We start from the raw sequence: 14970 nt of genomic DNA on the forward strand, positions 1-14970 counted from the left end.
ATAATGATTATATCCCTCTTTCAATGGGGATAATGGGGGATTTTGTTTAAATTGGTTGGGCTGCCATGTGTATTTATTATACATGCGGCTCAGTAGAGGTGGTTTGAAGATTTTGATTGCAGAGACTATTTATAAATGCAGCGGAACGGATCTACTTTATGTTGTTTTTGAGATTCAAGGATGAAATATGAAACAGCGGACAGCAAGTTGAGCCGAATTGCATCCCCTCAAACAGGCGCCTGAAACGCTCGCTTCACGGTCTTACTCCTAACTCCGGCCCTGATTATATGCCCTGGGCGCTAAAGATCTTTTAGCACCCTTGGCCCTGACGTATGTCTTAGATTCGTGACTGCTCAGTTCAAAACGAAATTATAGATTTTTCCTCTTAGAACCACCGATTTTCATGGGGTTTTCACATAATTCCTTTGAACAATAATCTACATTGTAAATTGACAATATTTTTAATTTGCGACTGGAAAAAATGTTTGTAATTTTTCATTTTTTTTTAAAAGAATCGATGATACGTTCAATGTACAAGGTACTGATTATTGTTGAAATATTCGTGAGAAAAACCTACAAAAAAATCATTAGGTGAAACTATAATTTTGTGATTATAATCGACAGTCGTGCAGTGCTGCCCTCTATTTATTTGCTTCGTAAAGAGAAATGAGATAAGGTGAATGTACAATCGTACACCGTACGAAGTTTGGTCATCGCAGGAACGCCAGAGGGGAAATGAACGGGCACCAAAGATTGATAGTATTGATACACACAAAGCAACGTGGTGGTAATCCCTCTCAAGAAAACTACATTTTAATTTACGATTCCAACAATAAGGAATATTTCAATTGAACCACATACTCGCTTTTGATAATGACTTCTAAAATTTTTTATTATGATTTTTCTCTTCCAGAAATGATGATGACAAAAATATGTTCTGGAATGATGACGACAGGCGCGGATCCACGGGGGGGGAACTGGGGGAACGTTCCCCCCCCAAATGACCCAGGCACCTCTTAAATTTTGCCGTCCCTCCTAGAATTTGACATACTTAGGCTCAAATAATTACAAAAAGCAAAAATTTCACCTTCAATACATTTTGGGAAGATCCATATCTATGAACGCAAAAAAAATTGAGGTCCCAAAATGGCGAAAGTGTCTGGGGTCCACATTTTCAGTATTTTGGGTATCTAAAAGTTCCCCCCCCCAAAAGTGGGGCCTGGATCCGCGCCTGGATGACGAGCCCATTGATTTTGGTTGATTATAAACAATTATCAATAATAAATCTTTGGAATTTGAAAGAATGTGAATAACCTAAGTCGATAATACCAAATAGAGTATTTTCTACCCTAAATTATCTGCCTCCATAGTATTGGAGTCACGAACATCAATGTAGGTATTATTTACCTGAATAAAAACTGCAGGCATGAAATCAATAACCCAAGATTTAATTTTTTTTTTACAATCTGGTTTTTTCTAGATTTATGATATTCTAAGTGGAAATATTGTTCTCGGTGCTGATATTCATTCATATCAAAAAAGCGTTGAAGCTTTTACTGATGATCTCAGTTATTACGTTTTAAAATTTTGTCAGTAAATCAAATGAATTTCAACCATCGGAAAGATATCATTCCAAATTCATGTTGGATAATTTAGTGTCTTCCATTCCGTGTTAGTCGTTTTCAAAAACAGATAATTTACGATGTCGAAACATGAGCACGTTATATATTGGGTGGGCGATGTTTTTGAGGATTTCGTATGTGACTTATAGGAGAATAAGAAGTAGACGAAGATTGAAATTGATTTTAATCACTTTTACCGAATTATCAAACGTTATTTACAAACCAGAGTTAGAAAAAAATCCGGATGAGGTGAATAATAGCATTACAGTAGTTATCACACTGATATTCTACGAAGCATTTTTGTTCTGCTAAAGTTTTCATATTTCTTTGGGCACGAGGTGGTGGTCATATTAATATGCAGCAGAAATATTTGATTTCAATAAAGTAAAAATAAAAGCTTTTATGCCCTTCATATAACTCGCATTATCGAATACCAGTGCTCTCATATTAATTAGTGGTGGCGAGTTTTTTCTAGTTCGCTGAATATAGTTTTCAAAATCGCCTCCAACCATTTATCCTAAAGGAACAAATCCTAAAAAATACTCCCTATTTCTCATCATTCCTTTTTCCAAATTACTTTGGTGTATCTACAAATTTATTTATAAATGCCATCTCTCTAAGTGACTTTACAACGTATTTTATTCTGAAAAAATGATTAAAAAATTATAGAGCTTAGGTACTATAATTAACTAAATTTGTCTCGGGTTCAAAGGTAAATTGAAGAAGTGGGAAATTCCTATAGAATTTTTTAGTTTACGTTTATAGCACCAGTAATGAAGAAACAACAAATTAATAAAATAGTCCAAAAATTGAGAACTCTGATAATGAAATTTAAAAATCTCAGAAGGTTTTGCGATGCCCAATTGTTGAGAACACTATATCTGGTGTTGGTGCTGCCTCATTTAACGTATGGTTTGCTGGGCTGGAAAGGAACGAAATTATTGAAACTCAATTAAACAAGCTTGAAATAACACAGAAATGGCTTTTTAAAATCATCTTGAGCAAGCCTCATCGTTTTCCAACTGACAAGCTCTTCAAAATGGCCGATGTAATGGATATGAGAAAGTTGTTTTTCCTGGCGGTTGCAATTCACCAGTAAGAGCATTATGTCTGCAAGTTTCAATGAGCACGTCCATGACACCAGAAATAGAAGACAGCTCATACTATTGCCGACCTCATGTGGGACAAAGGGTCAAAGATCACACCTGTTCCTTGCGCCTCGAGATTACAATGGTATCCCTCAAGTTTTGAATATGCCTGGTATAATGACTGCATTCAAGAAGAAAATAAAAAGTTTGATCCTGAGTCAGTCGAGACACATTATAGCCAGTAGGTATACGCGACATAGAGAACACCTATAACATACCGAATCAGTAGTCCTGGAGTCGTCACTCGTCAGTTTCACCTTTAATCTGCCATCCAGTGTGACCATATATAGTAGAAATCTACTTTTTCAGTGGATTTCAGGCCATCTATGAAATTTTTCTTAGTAGATTTTGGTAGATATCAGGCTTGATGGACTGTTAGGTCCAAGATGGTACTATTTGCAATCTAAGCCGTCAATGACTTGATAAAACAATCAAATTTTATCAAGTCATTGTATCACTGTATCTAAGCCTGGTTTCACAGTAGATTCAGATTTATTCGTGATTTGTGTTAGATCTGAATAGTTGAATAGTTCGAAAAATGAAAAAAGAAATTTGTTCATGTTCCCCAAATCTATAGATTAGAATGGGAGCAAAATAAATTATTTTTTTACAGTAACAAGTACCACTTCACTTATAGCCTACAAATATGCGAAGACCTCCGAGCTTCTGAGTATGCGTAAAGCTGATAGTAGATTTCTCACGTCGGTGTCGTAAAAGACGCTTTTAGAAAGAAAATCATAATGCGTACCGTCTATTGAAAATTTGTCGAAATTATGTCAAGACCTATAATACTTGAACTTTTTTGTTTTAATTCTCACACTAGGTTTAATCCTGCGGGAGCTCACCTTCGAAAACAGTACCTATAAGCTTAGAGTTTTCACCAAATTAATTCTCTCAAAAATCGAGCCCCGAAAATGTGTCATTCATTTTTACTAGCTCAAAAGAATCCCATCACTAGCCAAAGAACACCGATACATACCTACATATACGTTCGTACGCTCTAGTGCAGAACTGGTTCCATACGCAGAGTAAACATACCAAATGTGTTCCGTAATCCGCAAGAAGTGCAGGAAACTACATCGAACTATTCTTAGACACGGGAACAATTATACAGCGAATTCACTCTTTCAGCAAGAAGTGAAACGAACCCTGGCAAACGGTGGAACTGTCCACACATCTATTTACAACTAACAGGTGCTTACGGCATCTGAGAAATATGATTTATTAGACGCATAATCTGGATTTATGGAGAACTTTGATATATTTCCTTGCTTCTGTAATTATGTGAACGATAAACACATTGCCTTTTTTGTATTATTTCTGACAACTTCACGGATGAGAGACTGTTAATGACCGTGAAATATGATCGAGATTTTTTGAAGTGACAATACAAAGAGCAGCAGAATAAATATGAGAGCGTTTTGAATAGCCCAACCTAGCGTTAAATTAAAAATTAAGGATTTGAATACTTGGGCGAATTGAACCAAACGGTTCGGGGCAGGAAGATTTGGATTCTAGATGATGTAATTTCGGCTGTTGACCAATTCGGCTTTTATTATTCTCATGGACGACACAGATATAGAACCATCAATCTCTAAGGAACTGCCGAGATAGTACAACTTAAAAGTTGAATTGAAGACCTGCGAAGTCTCAAGTTCAAAGGAATCGCTCTTCGGCATAAGTATCTATGACATTTGGCAAATGCCATTTTTGCCATTGCTGATCTAATCTTTACTTCCACATCACTATTCATTGATTGTGGAGCCACGGTATTTAAACTTGGTTAATATTTCCAAGGGCCTACTATCTACCAATACTTGAGCCTGGTTGTATTATTGTCTACTTATTATCATGGACTTTGTTTTATCACTGTTGATCTTTAAACCAAATTATTTTTTCACTCTGTCGATTTTATCGAGAAGTTCATCCAGATCTTCTAATTTTTCTGGCAGTGTCGTTCGCATAGGGTATATTGTTTATAGGTGTCCGTTTACTTTTATTCCTTGCGTATTGTTCTGAAGTTCTATCTGGAAAATCACCTCCACATACACATTGAATAGTAGAGGAGATAAAACATAGAATTGCCGTACCCCTCTCCTCTTCCTATTTGTATATCCTTAATTGACAGTGAGTTGTTGATTCGAAGCTTCGCTGATTGATCCCAGAACAGTTTCTGGATAGGGATTCACGGCTTGACTTGATACTCAAGCTACTTGACTTGGACTCGACTTGAATTCTACTCAAGTTCAAGTCAAGCATTCACTATCAAGTACTTTACTTGACATTGCAAAACTTGACTTTTACTTGTGTTGATTTCAAGTCAAGCCCAAGTCAAGTAGCTTGAATATCAAGTTGAGCCGTAAATCCCTAATTCTAGATAATCTGGTGATCCCTCGTATTCAAACCCACTTTTTTAGAACATCCATCATCATGCTATCAAAAGCTCTTTGATAATCTATAAAGACACATCCTTCCTTTGATCGTAACATTTCTGTGTGAGCATTGAGGCTTTTCTGAAGACAAATGGAGTTGTAACATTGAATTTCTCAACGATAAAGCTCAACAATAATACTATCAAAAATGCGTTAGTAGTAACGAATGAGAAATAAAGAAGAAAAAAAGGTCGCGAAATATACAACATGATATTTTATGGTTGGTGGCTATCCAAGCGATAAATCAAAACATAGAGGCTGACTAATATAAAACTAATCACAAATCCGAGAAAGTTAAATAAATAAAAAATGAAAGAAAACGAAATATATTCGGATGAAATGGGTGAAAATACATCAAGGGTAATAATGACACGTATATTTAGCTTGGATGTCGAAACGAACTTCATTGAACTTCACCGTAGAAGAAACTTCCATCAAAGGGGTCAGTGTCAAGGAACTTCAGTACACATTCATTCACCATCAGTTACGACTCGCTAACATAAAAATAAAACTAACAATAGTTTTACGACCCAATTATCTACAAGTCGAATGTGTCGGAATCAATACGACTAATTTTACATCAGAGGAATCTGTTTCAACCTTTGAAGTGTCGCTCCTTTGATTCCAAACAAACGGAATCACCGCAAATGAGGAAAAAAACCTTTAGAAGAACAAACAGAGAGTTTAATACAGTTTAAACAATCGAAATATCAATGTGAGCCGACTGAGGGTATCCGAATACTTCCAACTTAGCACCCGCGTCCTATGAATTCTTAAGTATACAAACTAAAACGCCTGCGGCCCCCTTTGGCTAGAGACCTAGAGTTTACATTTTTCCTGGAATTAAAATTTCAGATTTTTCCGAAGATTTATTTGAACACTGGAAACGCAGAAATGGAAAAGTTGGATGCTTCAAGTAAAACTTAGGTTTACTTTGTCCTTCGCGATTAACTTAGCCTGTTAAGATTGAAAGGTATAGTCGAGTAAATAACATAAGAGAAGTTTTATGTATTTTCATGGAAGTGATTTCTCTCGTTTTATGTCAGAGAGTTATACGTGAATGAAACCAATGAAAGTTTAACCTGGTAATTCTTTCAACTGAATTCAGTGAGTGACTTGTCAAATTCGTAGTCCTGAAAATACTCCTTAACAGTCTCATCTGGAACCCACTTGCATGATGGTTTTCTCAATCTAATGCATGTCTTCAACTAAATATTTAATAAGTTTATTCCTGTAAAATAGATATCATGAGTGTACATTATGCAGATGTTACAAATCTACTTATTGTGGAGTCACTATGGCCACTGAAAATAGGCTAGAAGAAAATAATCTAATTCTGAATTACCAAAACTGACTTGGTCCTGTTCCATCCAACTATAAAAACAGGTGTAACCTTAAATGACACCGAGTTTGCAATATCTAAAGATACCAAGTTCCTTGGAATTGTAATAAATCAAAAACTCAAGTGCTTATTTTCTTCATCATCCCATCACTGGAAAGGTTCGCTGATGGTATATAATTAGTCAAGGAGCACCAGGCTCTCTTATTCCTAATTCCCTCATTGCCGGTACCTTCCCTAGATAGTCTTAGAGTGGCCTCCTAGGCCACTCTCTCTATCACTAGATGAAGAGGTGTGAGATCTGTGTTGATCTCCAATGCCCTAGTTGGGCACGTTCTCATAGCTCCAGTGATACAAACACAGACTAACCTTTGAAATGGTTTGCCTCCAAGGAAATCTGGGGACATCAATTTATGCACTTTCAGTATTGTCAAAATATCTGAGTCCAAAAATATTAAAAACCATTTACCATAGCACAATTGGATCAAAAATAAGGTTTGCCATAACATTCTATGGATCAGGAAAGATAAAATCAGTATACATCTCACAGAAAAAATCAATTGAACAATTCAATTCAACAAATTGAAATACAGACAGTCCTGCAGGGGGTTTTTCAGAAGTAATGGCATTTTAACAGTTTATATGCCATATATGTGCAGGAATGCTTGATTTTCCTTCATAAAAATAAACATATGTTCGATCAATTCAAAAGTTGTCATTCGTATACTACAAGAAATCAAAACTACAATTATCCTTAATGCAACCTGACAACAACTCAACAACAGCTAGAGTACAGATGCATGATGATTCAAAAGGCACTTATAGGTATAAGGGACTACTGGATTTAGAACCTTCTTCGATGGAACAAATTGAGAGCAACTTTTCTATCTTTCTTTGGACACTGTTTCACTTCCTGTAATGTATCTTTCCATTTTTAGTATTGACGTAGTTTTTACTTAATAAATGTCAAGATATGATAGCTTCAAAAGTGACAGTTGCCCATGATATCGGTTTATTAAAAATGAAAACTCTTATAGGAACACCCTGTATGTGCCATTGCAATTCCATGAATTACTAATTTTTTTAGTGAATATCGATTCGTGGATGATCTTTTTGAAGAAGTTCATAATTTCAAAAAACAATCAATATCATCTTGTTAACTACGCTTTGAAATTGTTTCATTTTAAATATCTCAACCTGTGTAAATTAATTAAATTAATAATGAAATAATGTAAAAAAAATTATCAAAATTCCTTCATTTATTCGAGTTTTCAATCAATAATCATTCAAAATATCTTATTTCTCAGCCTTCCAATGCTTTACTCATTTAACAGCATAAGTTCAAATGAAATCTAAACTTGTTACTGAAAAGTAGTCAGGGGGGACAATTTTCTGGTCTACAATATATATTTTTTGTGATTTTTCTCCTATAATCTGTCAACCGGTAAACCTTTAGAAGTTTCCTAGAAAAAAGTGTTCAAATTTAATGGATCTATCAAATGGGAGTTTTATGTAGCAATATATCATTAATGTCGGAAAGATCATTTGTATTTGAATTGAAGGAAGATTGATTATTATGAAGTATCATTACAAAAGTATTAAATTCCATGGAACCTATAAATTCAAGGAGGTTTTCATGTAGAATTGATATCAGAAAGATTTATTTTGAATTTTGAAGATAAATAAAATGAGAAAATCACTGATTAGAACTCGTATGAAAAATGTTGTTTCTAACACGTGCGCAAAGTGCCTTTTCCATACGCAAAAACTTATCCGATCTCCGGTCCGCGTTTTTCGTCTAGCTGCATCTATTTTGGTCCGTAGTAAAAGCAGCCCTTAGTGCACTTGTAAGAAAAGAATTAAGTTATTATAGATATACATTTCAAAACGTCAAATTCAAAGAATTAGTTTTGGAAATTTAGGTGAAAATCACACTTTACAATATTCTGATAGTTATCGGGAGAAGCAGTCTCAAAAACGAGGTCTTTCAATTGACCGTTTTCATTGCAATCAATACAAACTTTCGAGCAAGAATTTGCTCCTCTTCAGAGTAATAAAAAGTGAAAAAATATAAAAAATTATGATTCAAAGACCCAACAATTTCCACTTATTACAATGTGATGTTAACCTTGAGGTCACATTTATAAATTTTGCTTTAAATAGTCCAAACTAACTTTTTCGATTGTTAAATATTCATTTTTTAACTTCATCGAATTGCTAAAGATACATATTGTGATAGAGATTTTTAGTATGGATTTATGAATATGACCTCGAAATTAACATCACATTGTTGTGAATATTGGTTCCTTGAATCATAATTTTCATACTTTTTTCCAATTTTTAGTTCCCTGAAGAGTAAGCTTGGTAGGTAATGTTGTTTATCTACATGATATATTGAACCCCATGTAGGATTTGATGGGAAAAAAAAAAATAAATAAATTGCAATAAAATCGGTTAACTGCTGCTCCCGATATCTAGAATATTGTGAATTAAAAACTCAATTTTTATGCTATGTGACAAAACAAGATGAATATAAGCATTCAGTATGAACCGAAATTTTATGTGTATCCCCTCCTTTGCCTTTCAACAGTGTAACACGAATTTCTTCAGAATCTCTTCGACGACCAAATGTTTCTTTTATGTATGAACGTCCAGTTCCCAGTGTAAAACAAGTACCAAAAATGTTTCCAAACATTCCATTGACTAAATGTTTAATGTTATTGTTATTTTATACAGGAATTTCAGGTGAGAAGGAATAATATTTTTATTGTTTTTTTTTATACGGACAGTGTTATTATTTAATGAAAACATCAAAAACTCTATGAAATCACAAGTATTTCTGTTTTCAATTACAAACGATTCATCAAAAAGCTAAATAGTTTTGAAATATTTGTGAAAATTTATTATCAATATCGGGCGCATTTTGAGCTATGGAAAAATACTCGAAAGATCATCATGAAAACAACTTTATTATGATTGCTAATTGCTATACTGAATAATTGTTTATTAGACAACATGCGTGTGATGCTCAAAAAAGTGTATTGATAGGTACATATAGGTGATAGAATTCGAAATCAAGCTTATAAAATAAATTTGAACGAAAAATATTTTCTAGTTTCACAGTTTCCTTTATCTCCTTTACAAATCTACCTGTACTTCAAGAACTATTATATTTTTGTCGTACAATCCCCCAATATCCAGCGGCGTACGCAATAGTCCTTGACTATACCGAAAATAATGCTCAACAATAATTTGAAATCCAGTATTTTGGTACATAATTACAATGTTTCATTCAATACATAAAAGAAAAGTTAATACATAAATAATCAAGAGGCTACGGCACACCGAATAAGTAGTAATATACAGGGTGCTCTATTCGAAATATAATAATATATAATAATAATAAATTGCCTTTATTAAAGAAAAGAAAAATACATATCAAGAGGCGAAGTTTAGCATAGCTACTTCTACTCAACCTCCATAAAAAAAAAACAAAAATTTGTAATAACAAAATAAAAATACAATTCTTGAAAATAATACGATAAACTGAACACAAAATTATATTCTGTTGAAAACATAAGGGAAAAAACAGGTAAACATATTACATATGCAAAACTTATTCACCCTGCAACTGCAACAGTATTTTTTTTAAATTCCGTTTTAAAAACATCTCTGAATGTATTTTGTAACTTAAAGGAACTGAGTTATAAACAGTGACTGCGTTGTAAGTGAAACCTCGACTCGAAACGGAATCTTGGGAAATGTAGAGTATGAGAATAGCGTATACAACGTTCATGCAAACCTCCCCTGTTGTTAGTACTTTTTGATATAACCGTCAACATTACAGCATTGAAAATAGTTAAGATCGATAGAGCAGTGGTTCCTACCCAAGAAACCAAATTTTCAATGGTACCTTCCGTTCTGCGTAAAAATCTGGGGAATCAGCGACCGTGGCCCACCTTGTACCTATTTGAGTATCTGGCAATCCTATCATTGAAGGTTAACTTATATAATTATTGATTAATCATCTTTTGATCTAATTTCTCGATTATTTTTGTTTATCTATTTGTTTCTAACAATTTCATAAAAAATTTTTAATCCTTGCTAAATGAAATGTCGCCTGACCACCTAGGTACTCTTTTCCCAAATCCATCATTTTATATTAAATTTTATATCAAACTTTTCAACTCTTTTCCGGTAAGGCTCCTTCAATTGTTTTATAGCTGTCTTTTGAGGGTCACCCTGATGCATGTTCGAGTAGGTAGTCGATTTTATAGTTTGAAAGTTCTAACTCAATACTTTTTCATAAAACGAGTAAGTCTGTTTTCGACGGTTTTATTTTTTATATTATTCCTAAACGTATCTGGTTATTTATCATTTCTTCTTTTTCCAGAGTCACAAAAATTCGATTGCAACAAAGATGAACCATGTATGCCACTCAGACACTGTAAGGAATATATGGATTTCATTAACGTTACCAAAAACCTCCATCGGCATTTCATAAAATTTTTAATCGATAAACAGTGTGGTTTCTACAAAGAGGAGCCTAAAGTTTGTTGTGGCAAAATACCACCGGCATTGAAATATGTCATTTTAGCGAGCATAAATAGACCCCACAACAGATATAAACGATCTGCAAAGAGCACTGACAACGATCAATTAGATCAACTCAATCTGGATGAATCATTATACTATACCTCAGACATTAATCAAACAGAAGATCTACTGAGGCTAACAAGGGAAACTGGTGTAATGGAAAACATTGGTCGGTTGGATATTCGCTGATTTCTTTTCAACCTTTATATGAAAAAATACTCAACTATCTATTCTTGATTCCATAAGTCAAAAACAAGTTATTCATTTCGAATAAACACAATTTATAATTTAACTCAATATGTTAGAAATAATAGCTAACATGAATAAAAGTTATTATACAGTTAGTCAATATTGTTTTAATCGATATCTTGTGACTGACTATCCAATTGTAATATGACTTACAGGATGAATAAATAATTATTAGGTTTATCAAAAAATCCATGAAGCTAAGGAATAGGGATGCATCAAGCCAAGTAAATTGACATTTTAACCAACTACTTGACTTGAAAATCAATATCGTGAAAAATTACATACTTGAGCTTGACTTGACTTGATTTTAGATATTTATTACTTGACTTGATATCAAGCTACTTGATATTACTTGAGCACAATATATAATTCTGCAATCTTGTTCGCGATTTGTCTAAATAAGGGGAGAGACTGAAGCATTCGACAGTGTGACTTCATTAGTAGTTTTCTCACATTTCTCTGAAATCTATCGGTAGATTTTGGTAGTTTCAGAAATATCTTCCCAAACTTGGCCAAAATGGCCTAAGATTTTTTTATCAACGCCAGCATCTTCAGCTCCTGTTGAAAAACAATTTTCCAGAGCTGCTCTTACAGTTACAAAAACCCGTAATAGGTTAGGCGACAAATCTATAAGATGCCTCATGTGTCTTAGATTCTGGATGTAAAATTTTGAAATCAAACAAAGCCTGGATGTATTTCAATATTAAGAAACTTTATTCTTTTATTATTTTTCATTTTGTTATAATTCATAGTGATTCAATTCATGTTTTTATTTCAAGAAATTTAATATTTTCGGTCTTTTATACAATAAGTTTGATATAGTGTTATTAAATTTTTTTTATTGATGAGACACTACACAATAAAACTGCCAAAAATTCAAGTAGCTTGATGTGATTCAAGTACTTGATAAATAAATAATTGACTTGACTTGAGATTGAAAATCAACTACTTAATTTGAGCTTGACATGAAATCAAGTCAAGCTCAAGCCAAGTAGCTTGAAAATCAAGCCAAGGCGTGAATCCCTATTAAGAAAAGCTATACCGATACAAGTGAATACCATAGGAATATGAATAACATTCCCATTTCCCCTTTTTGAGCGCTGGTCTTCGAATTGATTCCTGAATAATGTCGTCAGAAGTCTTAACTGTTAATGCACTGAAAATATGCATTTTAATGCAGAATGACAATTTCATGTATTGTTTAAAATTTCATCTTGATCACGTAACCAAAACCATAGAAAATTCAAGCAGAATATCGAGAAAAAATACAAACTGATACAAAATCAGGAGTTTTCAAGCACTAGTCATTCATGCGTCAATTGTTGTTTCTGAAGATGCAATTGCATTAATGACGAGCTCTCAAAGGCTCCTGACTTTCTACATTTCAAAATAGATTAAATATAATATAATATTTAAAAAATGGTAGTTCCGAGAAATTATCATAAATCAATAAAAAAATTTCTTGCCATTTGCAATAACTGTAAAAAAATTATCGATATATAACTAAAAAAATTTTATTCATGTTGCAATGAGAAGAATAGAAATATATCAGTCAAAAATCATTTTATTTATGTCATATTAGAATAACTGAGCAGTATCATTTTCTGGAAAGTATCCAAAGTTGTTTCGAATAAATATCCAGGTACGCCACACGTTTTGTATGCGTCCTCACAATTCGTTTTGTTCAAGCCACTTTGTAAAGCGAAGTACATTGATGTACCATGCAACTGTTCTGTTAACCATGTGCTGCTAGATATACCATCAATGATTTTGTCACTGCTTGTCGCTTTTCCCTTTTCAATATTAGAGAGTGATTGACTAACAGTAGAACAAATATATTTCTGCATACAAGTTGTTGGGTCTATTTTGTGGGTAGATAAGAGCTCGATGATGTTGGACAATAGTTCGGGTTTTCCATCAGCACCTGTAAAACAAAATATTCAGAAGTTGGTACAGATTCTCATTTCTCTTACTAATCATTTCAAAATTCCTGTTGCAGAGTTCAAACATTATTAAATGCCCCCTCAGAGTAATAAACATAGATAGAGGGAGCATTTGTCATTTTCAGTAATCGAATTTTGTCCCCAATATGAACTATCAAGTTTGACATAAGGAGCGAGTAAATGAAAACATTTCAGTGATACGATATTGCACTCAACTCGCGAGTTTCTTATTGATGGAATGAATGTTTTCCGAATATCAAATTCCAACAAAGTCCGGTCAACTCCAGAATGACCTCTATACTAAGTGAGAAAAAAAAATCGAATCAGAAAAAATGGTAAAGGAAATAAGTGCTCCTTTTAACCTCAGAAATCTTCGATTGAGGTATAAATAGAAGTCAAAGACTCAACCTGTATAATCTGTTTGAGTGGTTCATTATCCCAAGGGCGAAAAGACGAATAAATTGAATTTGCACAAAAGCAATGCAATGCAAACCAATATTTATATCCAATAATGTAGCCAATGTAGGTAATTGTCATTTTTCGAATGGTAATTGTATTTCAAGACAAAAAAACCGAATATATCATAAAGATATAAGTATTTTAGTGTGAATGGAAAAAAGACACAATGTTGTCGATTTTTTGATATTTATATTGAATTATCTTCATCAAGTAGACTCAATTAACCTATATAATTCAAAGTGATCATTGTTTTAGATTGAACATCAACCAAAGGATGAATTTAAATTTTTTTAAATTGTTGTTTCAATTGAAAATGTCGATTTGTATTCGTAGTTCACGAGAAAAACAATAAGGAAAGCTATGACTTCCTTTTGTAATTATTTTCTCTGTAAATTCTTACTAGTTCTTACAGTTCCCTTCAGTTCGTTTGAAATTCCTCAATTGCAATTTTTGTGAAGTAGATATATACAAGTTGTAAGTTGGTAAATTCAATAATTTTCCTAACTTTAGAGAACTGATGAGGAAAAAATGTATTGATAAATACAAAAATTCCGAAACGTAAGTAAAGATATATTATATTGTGAAGGGAAAGGAAACAATGTTGTAAATGTTTAAATATTCATATGTAATTACATTTTGAAATGTCTTGTTTATGCTGAAGACAGAAGTTACAGAATGGAAATCACTGTCAAGTTATCATGAATATGAAACCAGAAATTCTCATATTCTTCCTGTGCATAAACAGAGAACATATCATTCTGGATGTTCTTCATATCAGAGCATTAAATTATATGAGCATTCACCATCCTCAATAAAGTCTCTGAATATACATCAAATCATACAATAAAAAAAAATGCCATCATCGAAATGTTTTTACTAGGTGAATTAATAGTTTTTCTATTCTTTAATTTCAAATAAAGGTGTTTTTTTAGAGCTATAGAACTTTAAATTGCAATGAAACAACGATGGATTATTCGATTGACATGAATTTTATTTATCCGCAAGATAATCTTGTGGCATTACATTTTAAATATGATTTCTGGCATATGACCGCCACGGCTGGCTCGGATGTAGTCCAATCTGGACGTCCAATTTTCGATGACTTTTTCTAACATTTGTGGCCGTATATCGGCAATAACACGGCGAATGTTGCCTTCCAAATGGTCAAGGGTTTGTAGCTTA

General features: G+C 33.2%; 2 protein-coding genes across 2 annotated transcripts in view; one reads left to right on the forward strand and one right to left on the reverse strand.

Moving 5' to 3' along the window:
• The first annotated feature begins 9126 nt into the window (after positions 1-9126).
• On the forward strand, positions 9127-11481 carry LOC123683153. The gene is made up of 2 exons (XM_045622055.1): positions 9127-9286; positions 10935-11481. The coding sequence occupies exons 1-2, from the start codon at positions 9181-9183 to the stop codon at positions 11324-11326; spliced, it is 498 nt and encodes a 165-aa protein (XP_045478011.1). The 5' UTR covers positions 9127-9180; the 3' UTR covers positions 11327-11481.
• Positions 11482-12538: 1057 nt separating this feature from the next.
• Positions 12539-14970, reverse strand: part of LOC123684312 — a 28366-nt gene continuing 25934 nt past the window's right edge. The window contains exon 3 of the mRNA XM_045623527.1: positions 12539-13310. Within this exon, the coding sequence (XP_045479483.1) occupies positions 12955-13310 (356 nt within the window). The 3' untranslated portion in view covers positions 12539-12954. The remainder of the gene's footprint in view (positions 13311-14970) is intronic.

Source organism: Harmonia axyridis, chromosome 1 (genome assembly GCF_914767665.1).
Source record: "Harmonia axyridis chromosome 1, icHarAxyr1.1, whole genome shotgun sequence".
Lineage (NCBI taxonomy): Eukaryota > Metazoa > Arthropoda > Insecta > Coleoptera > Coccinellidae > Harmonia > Harmonia axyridis.